Genomic DNA, 21,206 nt, shown 5'->3' on the forward strand with positions numbered 1-21,206 from the left:
CCGAAGTCCGAGAGAGCACACTTGGCCATGCTCTCTCTGGGTGGGTAGACAAGCTAACATGCTGGAGTAATGGTAGCTCAGCTCTGTGGAGACACACTCTGTCTGTCTTATCCTAGACAGAGCTGAAGATGTTAAAAAGTGACCCAGCACATAGCCAAATAACCTTCGTCTGAACTCAAACAAACAGTAGTAACACAACATTTCATTCCCTCTACCAACATATTTCACTCTTTTACAGTATGAGCATGAGGGTGTGAGTAATATTCAGTGCAATCATTAAATCAGTTAATGACAGTGTAGAAGATGCGCAGTCTTCCTAGCGTGACAGATATACAACTTTAATTTTACAACATAAAAATGTGTGGCATCTTTTTACAGCATGAAGGAGGCAACACCAATCATAACCTGGTCTATTTTTTTTTTTATCTCAAAGTTTATATGCTCAAAATGTGGCACGCAAGATTAATTCAAGCAGAACTTTTGGGCATGTCCCACAGAAGCTAAAGAATGCTACCCTGACCTGAGGGATATTCACGTGGGGTCTCCTGCATTACATGTGGATGTGATTTCTACCAGAGTCGTTTGTCTGTTCACACAGACAATTCTAGCCAGATTGAGAAATGTTAAATACCTGCAGAACTTCAGAAATGGAATGACCCATTCATCTGCAACTCTATATCTCATAACTCACTCAAACTCTTTAATTTAGGTTATCTTACCACAAGCACTGTGGCAAGTGTTTGTCCCAAATCACAAGATAACACCTCACAACTAATATTTATATGAGTGAGGTAGTGCTGGGTGGCATACCGGTTAATCTGGTATACCTGAGGGTAAATAAAAACAATATTCATTTTGCACATAGCGTCATACCGCCAGAGGCGCTGCGGAGCACTGTGTAGAACAGCACCGCTGAAGAAGTAGATACAGCTCGCTAGCTAACGCTAGCCAGTTAGCATAACAAGCTAAGATGCTGCAGTGATGGTATCTCAGCTTTGTGGAGACACGCTCTGTCCTACCTGGAGAAAAATATGAACAGCACTTTTTCTAAGGAGCTCCTGTTGCTGTTCCAATATGCAATATGAGTGTTTTTTTCCTGAGTTGAATAAAAAAAAAAAAAACAACAGCAAAAACAATTATTCACTCAGAAAGAGACAAATGGATTTGTGCTATTGACCCACAGCAGAGAAAAAAAAGAATAAATAAAATAAAATACTGTGATATGCCGTGAAATCGTCAGAATCTTAAAAAACACTGTAATATACATTTTTGGTCATACTGCAGAGCACTTGAGTAAGGGTATTCCCAAGCTGTCCCCTGAGGTAACAATAGTACATTATCAGTTTGCTGTTCAGTCCCATGACTTCTGGCACACAGATGTATTCTGTACTATGTGTAATTAAAATGTTACAAGGCACCTAAACGCCAACTTTGAGTGGGTGTTCACCACCCCTAGTCACTGGTGTGTGTATGTGTGTATGTCTGTTTGTGTGTGTGTGTGTGTGTGTGTGTGTGTGTGTGTGTGTGTGTGTGTATGTGTGTGTGTGTGTGTTCACCAGCATGGACAGGCTAAATATGGATGCTAAATTCCGTTGCGCCGCTGTGCAGCGGCTATAAAGCGTAACCTTAATCTTATTTATTTAATCTTATCATATTTAAAACTTGAATATTTTCTTATTCAATTGTCTTTTTGGCTCAAGGCCTACCACAAATATTTCATCACAAACATTCTTCAAACGTTTGGGCACCTCTGATTAATATGAAAATGCACTTTCTTGCCTGTAGGTGGCAGCCTGACCTGTACTGAACTGTAAAAGCGTAGGGCAGAACTGCACACAGAGACAGTTACTTGGGATTCATTGCGAGTGAATGTGTGTGGGTGGGTGTGCTGATTGTGGACAACTGTTTAACTATCCACAAACAGTATATTATGACCTTGTTACTACAATCATTATCTATTAATACCATAATTCATTATCCAGCAAGTGTTTTTATAGGTAACACGTTTTTGTACTATAGACTGTAGTCCTGTATCTATGCATACTTTATTGTCGAACTTTCAGTCTGTTCTTCAATGGTCAGGACCCCACAGGACGAAAAAAACACCACAGAGCACCTATTATTATTATTATTATTATTATTATTTGGGTGGTGGGTCACTATTCTCAGCACTGCAGTGATTAGCATGGTGGTGGTGTATGAGGTGTTATTTGGGTGGTGTTGTGCATGTACAGTGAGTGTATCAGATGCAGCAGTGCTACTGGAGTTTTTAAACATACAAGTGTTTTATCTCTCACTGTCCTCCACTCTATTACACACTCCTACCTACAGCTACAGCTGCTCCACCTTGTAGATAATGGCTTATTCCCATTTCACCCCTTGGCCCTACCTCTTTCCGCTACACCTTCTTTTCGAGTGTAATTCTTAGGGGATTGGGAAACCCTTTAAGCACCCGATATGTCATCAGGAGCTAAAGTTCAGTAACCAAGCTGCTGGTTAACTAGCTAACTTTAGGGCTTTATTGTATGCTTTCAGAAATGAATTATTACTGTCTATTACCTTAATTTCTCTGTAATAGGGAGCTGGATAAAGCTTTGATTTGCTTTTATTTTATTTTGCTATATCTAATCCACCATGCTAATCACTGTGGTGTGGTCATAATATTCTGACTGGACTGTGCATATATACACACACCATTAAAAAAAACATTTAAAAACATCTTAGAATAAAAAGACAAAAGGTCAGGAATTATTTTTAGAAATGTTTATAATGGTTCACTCATGTTTGACTTAAGACTGTGTACCAGAATGTCACTCTCTCGCTCTCGCTCTCTTACTCCCTCTTTCCCTCTCTTACTTTCACAACCCCATAAAATGCTGTATTAAAACCTTTTTTTTATTTCTCTTCCCACATTACGTCACCATCCTTATCTCTAACAAAGCTCAGTGCTTCAGTTTCCCAGGTCTGTTCCTGCTGTTTTTCTTTTTTTCTGCTCTTCCTCTCTGGGTTTTTGTTTGGCTTGATTAGAGTGCAAGCTGGCATTGGTTTAAAAGGAAGCGAGGAAGTCTTATCTGATAAGGAACCATTGATACATTTCTGGTGCAGTGGATTTCCAGAGTCTATTATGTGTCCAAGTAGCTGTGTAGTGTACGTAATAGGAAGAACTGGAGCTTCTGAACTCTAGAATAACGATTCAGACATCCAAACCATCACTGATCATCAGTACATTTTACATTTCATTTGGAAAATAAGGGAGCAGAGTCTGGAGGAAGAGTGGAGAGACACACAGTCCGAACGGCTTGAGGTCTAGTGTGAAGTTTCCACCAATCAGTGATGGTTTGGAGAGGTTTGAACATGTCATCTGCTGGTGTTGATCCACTGTGTTTTATTATCAAGTATAAAGTCAGTGCAGTTTTGTTTAACCTTACTCACAAGATACAGCAGGGGTGTTCAAACTTTTTTTGTTATGGGCCAGAAGGAGAAATATATTTGAAGTCACGGGCCACAGACTCTGTAATAAAACAAATAATGAAATATACCACTTTAAATAATACTTTTTCCTGATTATTTTCATTTACACACCATTTTACTTGACTTACTATCTTTATCTATCTTTGACAGTGTTGTGTAAACTAAGATTTTAGACTCTTTGGCCCGTTTTTCTGCGCTACAACTGTGCACTCTCTCCGCTTTTAGACTCTTTGGCCCGTTTTTCTGTGCTAAAACTGACCACTCTCTCCGCTTTTAGACTCTTTGGCCCGTTTTTCTGTGCTAAAACTGTGCAGCCTCTCCGCTTTTAGACTCTTTGGCCCGTTTTTCTGCACTACAACTGCGCAGCCTCTCCGCTTTTAGACTCTTTGGCCCGTTTTTCTGCGCTAAAACTGTGCACTCTCTCCGCTTTTAGACTCTTTGGCCCGTTTTTCTGTGCTAAAACTGACCACTCTCTCCGCTTTTAGACTCTTTGGCCCGTTTTTCTGTGCTAAAACTGTGCAGCCTCTCCGCTTTTAGACTCTTTGGCCCGTTTTTCTGCACTACAACTGCGCAGCCTCTCCGCTTTTAGACTCTTTGGCCCGTTTTTCTGCGCTAAAACTGCGCAGCCTCTCCGCTTTTAGACTCTTTGGCCCATTTTTCTGCGCTACACCTGCGCAGCCTCTCCGGTTTTAGACTCTTTGGCCCGTTTTTCTGTGCTAAAACTGCGCACTCTCTCCGCTTTTAGACTCTTTGGCCCGTTTTTCTGCGCTACAACTGCGCAGCCTCTCCGCTTTTAGACTCTTTGGCCCGTTTTTCTGTGCTACAACTGAGCACTCTCTCCGCTTTTAGACTCTTTGGCCCGTTTTTCTGTGCTACAACTGCGAACTCTCTCCGCTTTTAGACTCTTTGGCCTGTTTTTCTGCACTACAACTGTGCACTCTCTCCGCTTTTGGATTCTTTGGCCCGTTTCTCTGCACTACAACTGTGCACTCTCTCCGCTTTTGGATTCTTTGGCCCGTTTCTCTGCACTAGAACTGCGCACTCTCTCCGCTTTTAGACTCTTTGGCCCGTTTCTCTGCGCTAGAACTGCGCACTCTCGCCGCTTTTAGACTCTTTAGGCTGTAGTTTGGACACCCCTGAGATACAGCCTCACAACTTACACAGATGTGGGCATTGTTGTCAGAGTAAGTTTTCTCCAATTAAAAAACATATGACAAAAAAAATACTAGTCCATACTTATCAATCTTATTCAATTTATCATTTAGATTTACTATATGACCAATATATGTATCTAAACTGAAATGCTCAGATGCAAGGATCCTCTAGGACCTGTCTTGCACTCTTTGGGACTATACAATGCTGTATAACACACAATATGTACTACATAATATAATAAACTAAAGATAAAAACCTTGTTTTATACCAAAATTACAATGTATACTAAATAATCCCAAAATATAAGCATGCAAATATTTTAAACAAACAGAACTGAACAAAAATAATGACCAGAATTACCTATTTACTGTGGAAAATAAGATAACTGGGATTTATTTTCTCGTATAGGTTTAATATTAAGCTTCCAGTCACAGTTTAATAGTCTATGATTACTCATGGCCTGCGGCTCTGAGCTGCAGATCAGAGATAGTCAGAAAGGGGAAGGTAGAGAAGAAAGGAAAATGGTGGCATATGGAGGCATATTCAGGCCAGGTGAGCCTCGTGCATGGAATGCAAGCAGCCACGCCTGCACAACAGATGTGCTCGTCTCCACAACAGGGTGTTTTCCCTGTTTTTCCCTACTGAAAATATGTATCTGTATCCTAAACAGAGAAGATAGAAATAAAGCTACAATAAAGTACAAGGACAGATCTGAAATTCTTCCTTCATGTAATAAAAATATAGCATAGTAACTTACATTTATTTCGTGCGTAAAGTTGTCTTTTGATGTATGAATAGCGAGTACAGTGATGTGGGTCTTTTGTCTTTTGTCCCACAGAAACTAAAGTAAACTAAAGAACGCATAGATTTCTGCCACCTGTCAGACGCTTGTCTGTTCACACAGAAAATTCAAGCCAAACACTGCCAGGTCACAATCACTACTACTACTCTCACCACTTTAGAAATGGAATGTTCCATTCAATCAAACTCACTTTGCCTTGCCATGAACATGTTGTCCAGTGTTGAACCTCACTCACATGGTAACACCTCACAAATTTTGCTGGGGTGCTTTTTTCCAAGCCATCCCCTCTTGTAACACCACTTTGTAATCAGATTATATGAGATTATCTGAGCTGCAGATCAGAGATAGTCAGAAAGAGGAAGGTAGAGATGAAAGGAAAATTCCTAAATTTCCTTTGGGATAAATGAAGTATAAGTAAGTCAGTAAGTAAGTAAGTCAGTCAGTAAGTAAGTCAGTCAGTAAGTCAGTCAGTAAGTCACTAAGTCAGTAAGTCAGTCAGTAAGTAAATAAGTAGGTCTATCTATCTATCTATCTATCTATCTATCTATCTATCTATCTATCTATCTATCTATCTATCTATCTATCTATCTATCTATCTATCTATCTATCTATCTATCGATATCCCATGACTTTTGCAATCAGTGTATCTTACTTGTCATGTGGCATGAAAATACTTATTAAAAACCAATTAATTAGCCTGTTGTTTTACCTTAAAATAAAACAATGATTGTACTTTAAAAAGAAAAAAAAACACAATCCTTTTATTGGTTGGTTAATGAATTTAGCCTTAAAATATTTTCACAAGGAGTCTGGGTTTATATACATTTGGTGGGGAAACATATAATGAGTCAAGACTGTTACATAACAGTTCAGTTTTTTTTTTTTTAAGTGTTTTAAAGTGTTTGATGCTTACAGTTTATCCCATCTACCAAAATCCACCAAACTGTCAATATTTAAGTATTCTCATTACTTATTTTCTATTTTAAAAAAAAGATGTTAATAATTTAAAAAGTATAATAGAATAAAATTCTGAATAAACTAATTTAGCAATTGTTTTTTTCTGTTTGTATTATTGTGTTATTAGAAATAAATGTACTGTATTAAACTTTTTCAAACTCTGCTCAGCCTTTTTGCATCACACCAAGAAACAGCTCCTGCTTTCAACAGCCTCCTGCATTTCAGCAATACTGTGTTCTTGTTTGTGCTCAGTAACCCATGAGCAACCAACGAGAACATCAGAGAAAAGAGGGCTTTTGATAAGCAGAGGAATTTCTCTTTCACACACAAAGCAAAGCTGTACCTGTCGTCGCTGAAGTGTCCGTGGACTGAGACACACAGAACCTTGGGGTTGATGAGCTCCATTGTGAAATCAGCAGAAGGAACAGCGTACACTCGATACTGTGGGAGGAACAACAAGAAAACACGAGAGGTGATACACACAGTTCACTACTGACAGAATTAAATCTGATAAATTCATCTTTTAAAATGTTTTACAATGCTTTTTACAATGTTGCTAGGTTTCTACATTGTTGCTTAGTCAATGCTAAGCAATCGCTAAGTATACCAAGTGGTAAATAGCATGCACTAGTATGTTACATAGCACAAAAAGTAAGACAATTTGTGTTTAGTAGGTGTGTGTTGTAACAATGTGTCTTGGCAATAAACCTCATACCATTGGAAAACCTGGTAAATGGTGGCACATTTGTAAGGAACATGCATTTGTATGAGGAGCATCAGAGCTGAGTATGTGAGTTGCGCCATTAAAAAATTCTTCTCTCAAAGGTTTCATTGGCGTTACCCACATATTCAGCTCTGTTATGTATGCTAGGTTTAGTTAAGTGCCCTTCAACATTGTTCTGTGATTTATTTTTGACATTGTAGATACCTCATAGATACTTAACATTCAACTACATGTCTAATAAATGCCTGAACTCGAAGCTGAATGTAAAAGATTCTCTATTGAATATTGAATATAACCCTACATCTAACCCCAACCTTAAGGATTAAGGTTTTAGGGTTGGTTGAAGGTTAAGGTTAAAATATGATTTAGGATTAAATGTAGGGTAAGACTCCATATAGGATCATTTGCATTCCTCTGAAAGTTTAGTTGCATTTAAAAGATGAAACTTGATGAAATTTAGCTAAACATCACCTGAACATTCTATTTCTACAAGGCATCTATGATTGACCATCCAAATAAAGTGATGCGCCATTTTTAAAAATCTGGCCAAATTGGATAATGATTATTATATTTGATTATTATATAGCAGATACAACCATTAATATTTTTCTGTGCCCCCCCTTGCACCCCATTGCAGCCCCCCAGTTGGAAAACTGCTGCCTTTATGTGGTCGATTAAGTGTTAAATCATTGTGACATGAGGGTGCACAAATTTTAGTACCCCACTTATTTCTATGGAAACAGTGCTTAAAAAAGCTATAAACAAGTCCTATTCATCCAATCAAACCCAGCGATTTGGATGTCCATTGTCCAATGTCCATTTCCTTAGACTATATATCTATAAATAAATCGACAGAAAAACTGAATTTTTCCACTTTAAAGTAATGAATGTAACTAAAACGTTGATACAGAGCTCTTCAAAGAGCACTTACTCTCCTAACACCTTTAACACACTATGTTCTTCTACTTCCACTAACTTCTAACACACTAACTTCTAATACTTCTAACCTCATTTCCTTCTTCCTCTTCTTCACTCCTCTATCCCTTTTTCTATTTGACCTCCTTTAGGCCCTGTCTAAAGATTTTTTAAAGGTTTTTACTTTTAACTTCTATTACTTTTGTACTTCACTATTGTAAGTCGCTTTGGACAAAAATGTCTGCCAAATGTAACGTAATGTAATGTAAACAAAGGCCATTATTTACTCATTATAGCTGATTCTATATAGCTTTCTCTCACCAGCATGAATGTGGCTGAAAACGTCTGCAGAAGAATTTCTGCCTTGGCAGGAAGCAGAACATGAGCAATGCGATTCTGTCGATCCACCACCACAGAGCGGCAGAGAAAACTACACAGCAAAACACAATAAAACACAGAATAAAACATAACCACTGTACAAAAAAAAAAACAGAGCTAAACTGTTCAGTTATATGTGTACAGTGGCCCTATTTTGCCGATCTATAGCGCACTATGCAGCTGGATTAAGGGCGTGTCGGTGTGTTTTTGGTATTGTGAGGATGCAACAAAATTTTGGGCGTAACATGAAATTAACCAATCAGTGTGCCAGTTGCAATTCCCTTTAAGAGGCAGGTGCACTCTGACCTTGGCGCATTCGTATTTTAACAGCGCAGTGCTTTTGAAACACATCTCAGCAGAGGATACTGACCTGAGTGTTTACGCTGTGAAGGTACACCAGCAGCTCATTTAAGGGAACAGCAATGATATTTTATACTTTAGTCTGTTTTTGGTTGAGTTAAAAGTCGGATTTGCACTCTGCAATGCGTCGGTTTGTGTGTTTAATGAATGGGGGTGTATGCGCACCTGCGTAGCTGAGATAGGAATGGACTCTAATGATTGACTGTTGTCAGGGTTTTATTTAGTCAGTGGCGCTCCTGTGTTTTCCGCCACCAACATAGAAACATGTCAGAAATTTACCTGAGCACACCTCACTTCCAGACCACCACGCCCATTAGTGTAGATTTCCTAATTCCTAAACTCTGACACTATTTTAACAGTGTGGGCACAAGGTGAGAAAAACAGACGTGTAAGATAGCAATGAGCATCATGCTGTGCCTTGAACAGGGTCAAGATACTTACATGCAGCTGATTGTATTGGGCTAAAACCTGAGCCTAAATTTGGAATACTGTTTTCTGTCCATATGTTTCCACAGTATAAAAAACTATTTTTTAGATACATTAGATTTTTATAAAATGCACCTGTATGCACAGCTGTAGATGGTGGCCCTCATTTGAACCTCGTCCTCTGGTTGACTACCGATGAACAGGTTTGCATTCTGGGAGACGTTCACCTCGCTGGCGTACTCGAGAATCAGGACGTGTGAGCCGCTCTCTGGAACATGCAGAGTCAGACGCAGCTGTGCCTGAGAAAAGAGAGCACAGCATCTGAGGAGACATCTCTTTCTAGGTTCCTGTATGCCAACAAATATAACACCTTCAGCTCCAGCAGCACAGAAAAACAACAGAGAAGTCACGGAGGGTCTGTGTGTGAGGAAGCTGATGACAGAGCAGTGAGGGGTGGAGAGAGTTTGCTCAGCTCAAACACTGCAGGAAGCTGTGAGTCTGGAGGCGTTAAAGTGACTCACTGAGTTATTTTACCTCTGTAAAAGAACTGAACCTGTATGACTGACTGGCCAAATACTCTATGCACTAAACACTATATTGACAACATTTTTGAATATCGTGAACGATTTTATACCCTGAAATATTCGTTCCATATCACCCACCCCTAACTATCACATCAGGGTACTACTTTTTTTTTTTTTTTTTATTGTTTTAAGCAAAAGAAAAATTCACACTGTTCTCATTTCCCATTATATATCTACTAGAGACATATTATATCTGTCCAGTATCATTTATTTTATGTTAATCCTGAATATAAGGAAATATATGGAGTGCATTATTATTATCATGATATTCTGGATCATTGATTTTTGTTACAAATCTGATATAATTATTGTATTTTTTATATCTTAGTTAGGGGTGTGCCATATATACCATACCATATGCAGTTATAACATTTTATTTTAATTTTGTTGCAGTAGTTTATTCTTGAATTCTTTTTTTAAAATTCAGTTTTTTGCCATATCGACAAGATTATCATTATAACTATTTTTTTTAGGGCTATATCGCCCACCCCTACTAAACACATACCAGGAGTCAGTGGACAGAAGTGTTACCTCAATTTACGGCTTGGAAACACCCACGCTTGTATAAGTTGTGAGGTGTTACCATGTGAGTAAGGTTAAACAATGGTCCAGTGTGCTAATGGCAAGGTGACGTGAATTATGGGAGTTGAAGCTAGGAATGATATTGAGTGCAGATGGATGGGAATAGGCCTGTCACTCTAATTATATTATCGACTCATTGTACAATTAATAGACATGACCTGAAAAATATCTGATACTGGGTGTAATAAAGCATCATCACACGATGCATCACGATAGAGAGATTGCAAAAAATGAGTTTAAAGAACCAGTGGGCGTAAGCAAAAAGCAGAGGATGTGTCAATAACACTAGTGTTTTTTTTTTCTCGCTATGTTGCGGAGGGTGAAGCCCTCTGATTGGACAAAAAAAGCACTCGGATCTCTGTAGCTCAGCGGTGGAATCAATTTCAGTGGAAACTTGGTTACAATTTGACTAACACTGGTGAAATGAGAGATCAAACATATGCATACTTTAGAACAGCGTTTCTCAACCTTTTTTCTATCACGACACCCTTTAAAAGTATGCAAAATCTCAAGGCACCCCAGTTTACAAATGGGGGGCAGGGGGGGATTGCTGGCGCAATACTTCAGGTGAGAACGAGGAGAGTTGCTGGCGGAATATATTTATTTCATTTTATTTACAATTAGCGCGAAACCTGCTGACTTTTCAAACGAGTGAAATACTCTGCTACACTCACTGCTGAACTACCACTGGATGAAGAAGTTAATGGCTCCGATTCAGAGTTATCTGAACCTGCAGTCTTCTTTTAAAAAAACGTTCCATGCGAGCTTGAGCGCTTCACACTACTCTCGCAGTGCATCGCGTGGGGGAAAAACTTTACAGTGTGTCCCAATTTAGGGGCCGCATCCTTCGGAGGCTGTATTCGAAGACAGATTGCGTCACAGCTGCGCAGTAATACACCGCCTATCTCTGTGGGTCGCATCCTCCAGAGTATGCTGCCTGTGAATTGGGACACACCCCGACACGCGCTGACTCTGGAAAGGAAATATGCAGGTGATGCGCAATATTTTGACGGCACCCCCGATGAAGCCAGACGGCACCCCAGGGTGCCGCGGCACCCTGGTTGAGAAACACTGCTTTAGAACATGGAACTGCACAAGCATAGTAGAAGGTTCAAAATGCATACACGTTGGAAGGTCTGTATTTTTGGATCAGACACAGCAATGTTGCTGGAGTTTTTAAACACCTCAATATCACTGCAAGTAGTCTGAGATTAGTCCACCAACATGTTCCTGATGGCAGTGTACAAGTAAAGTACAGGTACTCTATCAGAAAAGAGACTTGAGTAGAAGCAGAAGTGTTCTTTAAGTATCTTATTAAGGAAGAAGTAATAAAGTATTTATTTATTTGTTTGTACTTAAGTATTGCAAGTAGTTTATTTTACATTTTTCTACTCAAGTACTGAAAGTAAAAGTACAAGTATTGTGTTGCATAGGTATTTGTTTGAATATCATATTGTTTATATTATTTCAGATGTTTAGACTGCTTATTTTGGAAAATCAACCCAATATCCATGACTGACTGACTGGCTGGCTCGCCACACACACACACACACACACACACACACACACACACACACACACACACGCACACGCACACGCACGTGCGCACATACACACGTGCATTCAGACACAGAACAGATTAAAGAGAGCTGTTAAATGATGTGTGCACGCGTGTTCCTGCTCAACAGAGAGAACTTAGATAATCATTTGCGGTGTCTGAGCCCCTAAAAAAGACCTGGCCACGCCCCTGGTAATGAGTAACGATGCAGCATTTAAATATTGTTGAGATTGGTCTACCTACCAAATCTTGCGTGTTCTTTTGAAGCTGCGGAGGAACTCAGTCGGACACCTGATATTCTTTTCAGTCAGTTTCTTGAACAAAGATCTTTGGAGATTGCCACCTGACCACGCAAGGATGAACAAGCACCTCCGTGATCACGTAACAATCTGATCCTTTACAGGCATACATGATTATTTATAGACCCCACCCCACTGCGACCAAACAACAACTTCTGCCGTAAATTACCACGACGTTAATAGAGTCAAATTAGGGGAATTGTTTTGAAGGTGTGTTCTGAGAATTGCCCCATATCTGGAGTAGTTTTAACGCCTGTGCAAAGTTTGTGGCTTTTCGCAGAGATGATAGGGTGTTGTTTTTTTAAGCTAACACAGGATGCATTGACCTTATGAACTGTCTAACACCCTTACACAGAGCAAGGTACATTTTAATTTACATTTTAAAAGCTATTTTAACTAGATACTACAGTAATGCTTGATTAATGAATAAAAGCTGTTTTAACTACAGTAATGCTTGATTAATGAATAAATGTCAAAGATTGTATTGCATATGTGCTTAATACTGCAAAGGTTAACATATAGTTTGCTGTTTAAAGCTTGATTATATATTTCCACAGTATGTAGTAAAGTGAAAGTGGAAGTAAGAGAACAAAAATAATGCTTCAGTAAAGTACAGATACAACATATTCCTACTTAAGTACAGTAGTGAAGTACTTCTACTTCAATACTATACATCTCTGGTCTTCATCTTAAGTACACATGGCTACCTACCTGTCGGCCCCTAATGGCCATCATAGTAGGATGGTCGGCTGTGGGCTGCCGTTGGTTGCGTCTTGCCTGAGTGAGGCGTTTCCGTCGGGGCGACAGAACACTCAGACGGCCCTGAGAGGCCAGAGCTGACGGGAAGCTGTCGATCGGCACGTGCTTGTAGAGGAGACAGCTGCAGCCAGACACACAACAAACAAAATTTAACAGACAAAAAAAACTCATAAGATGATAAAAACCCTAGACACTGTGGAGAACACAAAACACACTCTGTCTACAACCTAGACACAACAAACTTTACACCTGCCCTAAAAGTGTCAAGTGCTCCGGCCATTCCTAAGATTAAAGTCTATAATTAAACTATAACTTCTCCTCTAGATCGACTGCCTGCTTCCCTTCAGCTAATAGCCACAGCCTCATCATGGTCTAAAGGCAGCACAGTATGAGCTCAGAAGGTCATCATTATCCTTTTCCAGTTTTACAATAACTTTTGTATGACTAAGCCAAAACATCTGCTTTTTGTTATGTCTGATATCCTGCTTTGTTTATTCAAATAAGTAACAGTTAGTCTGAAAATAATGAGAAGAATAATTCATACAGTTTTCCCCTTATGTCCTCTCAGCTAATCAGCCACAATAGCTTTGCTTTTGTACTGAATCTATAAGGTTACTGCAGCTATATAAAAATGAAAGCCAATTACCATTGTGTAACCTGAAGACGTATATCATCACATACTTGTCTCAAACCATGTTCAGTGGTTAAAGTGTAATTGTTTAGGGTAGCTGCATTAGCCAGCCTGCTAATTGCTAAGTTTCTGGTTTGCTGACACTGGGTATGCATCACTGAGGTTTCACTAGTATCAAGTTATCAGATATAATTATTTGAGCAACACTAAAACAATAAGGGTAAGTTTATGTTGTAAATCAATTTATAATTATTTACAACACAATGTTTTAACTCATGTGAATGAATAACCATTTAAAATGATTATTTCTGTTGTAAATTCTGTTATGTGTGATTATTACTGTGTTACCATTATTTGCTTTGCGTTTTTTAGCATGAGAACTTCTGAAGTTGAGTTGAAGGACATTTGGGTGACCAAGCTTCCAGCCCAGTCCCATTTCACGCTAGGGGTTTCATATTGTATTGTGATATTTTGATTTGTTTTGTAATATTGTACAGATAAAAAAAAATCCTGATATATATATATATATATATATATATATATATATATATATATCCTCTTGAGACCCTACGTCCTCATATAGAGATACTATAGAGATATAGAGATACTGCCTATAACAACTAGTGTTCACATAACAACATTATACTTAATTGATTAAAAAATAAAAGATGGCAGAAATCCCAATCAAAAGTTTTTACAGCCAGTTAAATGGTCCAGGTAACAATTCTCATTGAATTTTATGTTTGAAAGTAGTTAATTTACTTAGTGTAGAGTTGGGTCCTTCTGATCCCAAATGGCAAGGATCATTTTAATTGCTTTACTACTGTCCCCATATAAGAATATTGTTTTTTTTTTTTTTTTTGTTTGTTTTTTGCAAAAACGATTTCTTTTACAAAGACAAAGTTTAGTTTTTTTGTACTTGGTAGGTCCTGCTAATCTGAAATAGCTAAATTAATACATTAAAAATACACACTAAGCAAAAGTCTGGGTCCCAGGAGGTTAAATAAATAGTTTTACAACATTTTTACATTTTATTTAACAAGTGCACTATATTGCCTTACTAACATGTTTAATATATATTGTGATACACTAAATCTGAAGCACTATACCTGCTTAATGATGTATACTGCATTGCCAAATTTCATCTCACACCTACCTTGTTTGGTCTCAATCCAGATTAATTTAACAATGCTTTGGTTCAACTGCTGTACGAAAAACCTTTTTGGATGAGTGGGACTTTTGGATCAAATACATGAAGCTATAGAAAATTAATGAGATCTGGAACAAACCCATTTCCACGTGACCACCGAATCCCAACATGTATCCACATGTGTCCAGTGTGATCTCACTACCCCTGTATTACCTAGTTGTGTCTTTTGTTTGATGTTTGACCAAGCCGAAACATCTGCTTGCCATTCAGTAAGCTGTTCTACATAATAGCTTTAATATCTGTGGTAGCCTATTAGATATTACACAGCATTATCCAGCTAAGCTTCACTGATGATAACACTGATGAAAGGAGACGTTTCAGATTGATTTAGCTTTAATAACATGCAGTAAAGGTAATGTGGTTTTAGAGTAAACTGCTGAGCACTTACTTGCCCCTCTCAACTGGCGCCAGATAGGTACAGGGTTCTGTAATGTGGTGCTGCAGAATCGGAGCTTCATAGTAGGCGCTGGGCAGGAGCACCAAGTAGTCCTGAAAGAGGTCAAATACACTATAATATTAGTCATGTTTTAATTTAAGACTAAGTAAATAATATGGTGCCTTTCGGCCATTTTTTTCTCCCAATTTAGCTAGGTAAATGATCCCACCCATACATCCGATACTCAGCTGCCCCGCCCCCCCACCCACCATCACAGGTGATTCCAAAACACCAGGAGGCTGAAGATTAGCAAATGCCTCCTCAGACATATGTGAAGTCAGACTCCACCTCTTTTTGAACTGCTGCTGATGCATTACCGAGTGGCATCACAGCGCACTTGGAGGAAAGCGCAGTGACTCGGTTCTGATACATCAGCTCACAGACTTCTGTGCTGATCAACATCACTCTTTAGAGTGATGAGGGGAAAGAGAGTGCCATCCACCCACCCAGAGAGAGCAAGGCCAATTGTGCTCTCTCAGGGCTCCGGCAGCTAATGGCAAGCTGTATGAACAGGATTCGAACACTTTAGCACTTTAGACCGCTGGGTTTTTTTTTTTTTTTTTTTTTTTTACATTATTGTGACATAAAGCAAATATTTACAAACTGGGAAAGTAGCATTAGCTATTATTACCTTTGCATTTGTTTAATCACCAAAAGACTGGCTTCCTTTCTTATTATACACATTTTAAGTAGTAATAAATGTGGGGCTGTCTAACCATTACCTTCACAATAAAATGACAGTCTCGCAAAAGTGAGTACTCTCTTCACATTTTTTAATTTCATGGGACAACACTGTAGATATTTTTGACATTTTTATACAGTGTAAAGTGATCACTGTACAGCTTATATAACAGTGGAAGTTTGCTGTGCGCTCAAAATAACTCAACAAACAGCCACTGATGTCTGAACCACTGTCAACAAACACCCCTAAAAAAAAGGCAAAATTGTGCCAAATTAGCTGGCTTGGGAATGCTCAGAGCTGTATAGGTTGTGAGGTGATATCTTGTGAGTGAGCTTGAGTACTAGTCAGTAGGCTCATGGGAAGAAAATGTAAATTATGGGAGTTGGAGTAAGGTCTAATAGTGGGTACCAGATGGATGGAAGATTCTATTTCTGAAGTTGTACAGGTATTTAACATTTTTGATGAGCTAAAAAAAAATACAACAACAGTGTCACACATGCAGTTAGAGCACATAATAATAGGCATTACTTCCCACAGTGGACAGCACAGCAGTGGATGGTAATAATAGATGGATTATATACACTTATACTCACCAGCAGGATGCCTTCAGCTTTCAGACAGATGATCCATTTTCTAGGAGTCAGAGTAAAAGGCTGGGCGAAGCCGTCTCCAGGTACAGTGAGGAAAGCAGGAGAGCGACTGGGTGGAAACACCACCTCTTTACTCTCTCCAGACCCTAACGAGAGGGAAGTAACAGGTTACAGTGTTTAACCATGTCCAATGTCTGAGGAGTTTGAATTTCCTTAATAAAATCCATATTTAAAATTAATAAGACCATTAATTCACTAATTGGTCATTAATTATTGTTTGAAATCTTGTGTTGTAAAATTGCCATTGAATATATTATTATTAAGTCTGAATAGAGAATGAATCCTACACCTATGAAATGTATCTAAAAATGTATCAACTCATTGAACGCAACTCAAAAAAATAGAATATCATTGTAAAATTACTTTATTTCAGTAATTCAGTTCAAAATGTGAAACTCATATTAGATAGATGTATTACACACAGAGTGATCTATTTTAAGTGTTATTTAAGTGTATTTTATTGTTGATGATTATGATTTACAGCCAATGAAAACCCAAAAATCAGTGTCTCAGAAAATTAGATTATTATGTAAGACCAGTTGATACTTTTGGCAGAGTGGGCAGTGTGCCAAGTCCTGCTGGAAAAAAAAGTTATCATCAGAGGGAAGCATGAAAAGAAGTGCTGTAAGATTTTGTGGGAAAACACTGCACTGACTTTAGACTTAATAATAAAACACAGTGGATCAACACCAGCAGATGACATGTCTCTCCAAACCATCACTGATTGGTGGAAACTTCACTCTAGACCTCAAGCAGCTTGGACTGTGCGTCTCACCACTCTTCCTCCAGACTCTGGTTCCTTCATTTTCAAATAAAATGTGCTATATCAAGTCTAAAGTCAGTGCAGTGCGGATGCAGTGGATATGAGGATTTCATTTTCCAGCAGAACTTGGCACACTGCCCACACTGCCAAAAGTACCAGTTGGTCTAATATAATATTCTAATGTCCTGAGACACAGATTTTTCATTGGCTTTAAGCCATAATCATCAACAATAAAATAATAAACTCTATATAATATATGAGTTTCACAATTTCACAAACTGAATTACTGAAATAAAGTAACTTTTCAATATTCTATTTATTTATTATTTTTAGATGCACTAGTATATTACCTCAGTGAAACTATGTGCATTTTGTGTATGCTAATTGATGAACCCTCCCCATTAGTAACCTGCTCCCTCAAACTGAAAAAGGCTGATTCACTAATGCTCCTGACACCTGGAATCTGATTAGTCATTTTCTCTCTAAATAAATTCCCACCCATCTCTCTGTAGATTCTGCTGTCAGCAAATTCTCTTCAATCATTAGTCTCATTTTTCAGAGCCAACCTTTTATAAGAGTCCTCGTTAAGTTCACATGCACACGCTCACACACTCACACACTGTAATCCAGGTATTGTGCTTTAAATCCTCTTGTCAGGACAGAAGGCGCTGATCTTTTAAGTGCAGTGTGTTTAGAGTTAATAATGAATGGAACACGATCTGTATAGACAACGTGCCTGAACTAGCAGAGTCAAGTAGGTACATAGAATGAGAACAGAGAGAGAGAGAGAGAGAGAGAGAGAGAGAGAGAGAGAGAGAGAGAGAGAGAGAGAGAGAGAGAGAGAGAGAGAGAGAGAGAGAGAGAGAGAGAGAGAGAGAGAGAGAGAGAGAGAAAGAGGCTTCGATCAACAGATGGAAAGACAGATAGAATCTTGGAGATTTAGATACTTAGATCGATAGATCAAAAGACAGACAGACAGACAGAGAGACAGACAAAGAGACCGACAGATAGACAGACAGATAGACAGACAGATAGACAGACAGACAGATAGACAGACAGAGAGATAGACAGACAGAGAGATAGACAGACAGAGAGATAGACAGACAGAGAGATAGAAAAAACAGACAAAGAGAAAGATGCTTAGATCAACAGCGAGATTCTTGAAGAATTAGACAGATACTTAAATCGACAGATCAAAAGATAGACAGACAGACAGAAAGAAAGGTGCTTAGATCAATAGATGGACAGACTGATAGATTCATGTAGAATTAGATATATACTATGACTGATAGATGGATAGATGGATAGACAGATAGACAGATGGATTCTAGAAGAAATAGATAGATACTTTGACCGAAAGATGGATAGACAGATAGATTCTAGGAGAATTAGATAGATACTTAGACTGATAGATGGATAGACGGATAGATTCTTGGAGAATTAGACAGATACTTAGATCAATAGAGCGATAGATTGACAGAGAGACAGACAGACAGACAGACAGAGAGGGCAGCCTGATAGATTTTTTATTTGTCTCTCTTCGTTTGCTTAGTTTATGAATGGTCTTATTGTTTCGGCTTATCTGTGCCACCACCCTTGGTCTGGTGAATCCTGTTTGTTTGCATTATTTCTAAAATTTGTCTAGAACTAGAACTTAGAAAAACAGTAAATCGACTAGACATAGTTTAGAAAGGCCCACACCTGGATCTATAAGTACCCACCATTCACAGTGCACCGTCAGGACAAAGAAAATATGGTATGAACTTCAAGCAACTGTCTGTGATCAAATATTGCCAAGGCACAGATCAGAGCAAGGTTATAAAATAATGTCTACAGCTTAGAGTGTTCCCCAGATCACAGCACCTTTTATCTATTTCAAATGGAAGAGGCTTGGCACAAACTGGAACTTTCGCAGAGTTGTCCATCTGGTCAAATTGGGCATGTGGACAAAAAGGGCCTCCAACAATAACTCAAAAAAAGCTTCTAAACTCATGTGCAGAGATGGAAGGACCTGTTAGGTAGACACACATCTCTGCATCTACCATAAAGAACTGTGTTTGTAAACTAGGTGGTTCTTCTATTGCAAAGCTAAAAAAAAACTTGCACCACTCAGACAGATAGAATAGAAAAGAGATAAGAGAAATAGAAAAGTGAAAAAGATAAAAAATGAAAAAGAGAAAAGAGTAGAAGGAAAAAGTAAGTAATAAGTTGAAGAAAAAAAAAAGAGTATACAAAAGAAAGGGGACAGGTGAGAGGGGAGAAGACAAGAGGAGAATAGAAGAGAATAGAATAATAGAGGAGAATAGAAGAGAAAAAAGAGACCAGATGAAAAAGGTGATGAGAAGAGACAAAAAGGGAAGTGTCAAGAAGAGACAAGACAAGAAATACAAAACGTAATGAGATAAGACAAGACAAGAAGGTAACAGATGAGATGAGACAAGAAGGGATGAGATATGAAGAGTCAAAAAAGGAAGAGTCACTAAGAGACAAGACAAGAATAAATTAGATGAGACAAGAACAGATGAGATGAGATAAATCAAGACAGAAAGGGAAGAGACAACATGAAACGAGACAAGGGAAGAGTTGAGAAGAGATGGAGCATGAAAAGAAGAGTCAAGATGAGATGACGTGAGAAGAGAAGAGAAAAGAAAGAATGAGATGAGAGACATAAATGAAAAGAGTCATAAAGTACTAAGAAATAAGATAAGATGATTTAAAATGAGACTAGAAGAGATGAGATGAGATTAGAGAAGACGAGATAGCTAGACATGAGACAAGAAAAGAAGGGAAGAGTTGAGAAGAGACAAGACTAGAAGAAATAAAATGACCTATGACAAGATGAGACGAATCGAGGAGAGATGAGACAAGAAGAGAAGGGCAGAGATGAGACGGGACAATGATGAAAGAATAAAGATGAGAAAAGACTAGAAGAAACAAGATGAGACTAGACAAGACATGAACGGACGAGGTGAGAAGAGATGAGAAGGATATAGAGATGAGGAAAAGAGAATCAAGTCGAGATGACGTGAGACAAGAAGAGAGGGGCAGAGACGAGATAAGACGAGACAATGATGAAAGAATCAAGAATAGACAAGATGAAAAGAAAAAAGATGAGACGAGACAAGACGTGAAGGTAAGGGAAAAGGTGAGAAGAGATGAGAAGGATATAGAAATGAGGTGAAGAAAATTGAGTGAAGATGAGATAAAACAAGAAGAGAAGGGCAGAAACGAGATGAGACAATGATGAAAGAATAAAGATGAGAAAAGACTAGAAGAAACAAGATGAGACTAGACAAGACGTGAACGGACGAGGTGAGAAAAGATGAGAAGGATATAAAGATGAGGAAAAGAGAATCAAGTCGAGATGAGATGACACAAGAAGAGAGGGGCAGAGACGAGATAAGACGAGACAATGATGAAAGAATCAAGAATAGACAAGATAAAAAGAAAAAAGATGAGACGAGACAAGACGTGAAGGTAAGGGAAAAGGTGAGAAGAGATGAGAAGGATAGAGATGAGGTGAAGATGAGATTAAAAAAAGAAGAGAAGGGCAGAGACGAGATGAGACGAGACAATGATGAAAGAATAAAGATGAGAAAAAACAAGAAAAAACAAGATGAGACGAGACAAGACGTGAATGGACAAGGTGAGAAGAGATATAGAGATGAGGAAAAGAGAATCAAGTTGAGATGAGATGAGACATGAAAGAATCAAGAATAGACAAGATGAAAAGAAAAAAGATGAGACGAGACAAGATGTGAAGGGACAAGGTGAGAAGAGATCAGAAGGATAGAGATGAGGTGAAAAGAATTGAGTGAAGATGAGATAAAACAAGAAGAGAAGGGCAGAGACGAGATGAGACGA

At 38.5% G+C, this 21,206-nt stretch overlaps 1 protein-coding gene across 26 annotated transcripts in view; it reads right to left on the reverse strand.

Annotated features, from left to right (window-relative positions):
• The window catches only part of LOC103029844 (laminin subunit alpha-3), a 168,630-nt gene that overhangs the window by 66,956 nt on the left and 80,468 nt on the right, over positions 1-21,206 (reverse strand). For all 26 annotated transcript variants that reach the window (XM_049483164.1, XM_049483161.1, XM_049483187.1 and 23 more), the window contains 6 exons: positions 16,523-16,665; positions 15,200-15,300; positions 12,923-13,091; positions 9,324-9,487; positions 8,346-8,454; positions 6,729-6,826 (listed from right to left, as the gene is read on the reverse strand). In XM_049483164.1, coding sequence (XP_049339121.1) covers positions 6,729-6,826; positions 8,346-8,454; positions 9,324-9,487; positions 12,923-13,091; positions 15,200-15,300; positions 16,523-16,665 — 784 coding nt within the window. The remainder of the gene's footprint in view (positions 1-6,728; positions 6,827-8,345; positions 8,455-9,323; positions 9,488-12,922; positions 13,092-15,199; positions 15,301-16,522; positions 16,666-21,206) is intronic.

Source organism: Astyanax mexicanus, chromosome 8 (genome assembly GCF_023375975.1).
Source record: "Astyanax mexicanus isolate ESR-SI-001 chromosome 8, AstMex3_surface, whole genome shotgun sequence".
In the NCBI taxonomy this organism is placed as follows: Eukaryota; Metazoa; Chordata; class Actinopteri; order Characiformes; family Acestrorhamphidae; genus Astyanax; species Astyanax mexicanus.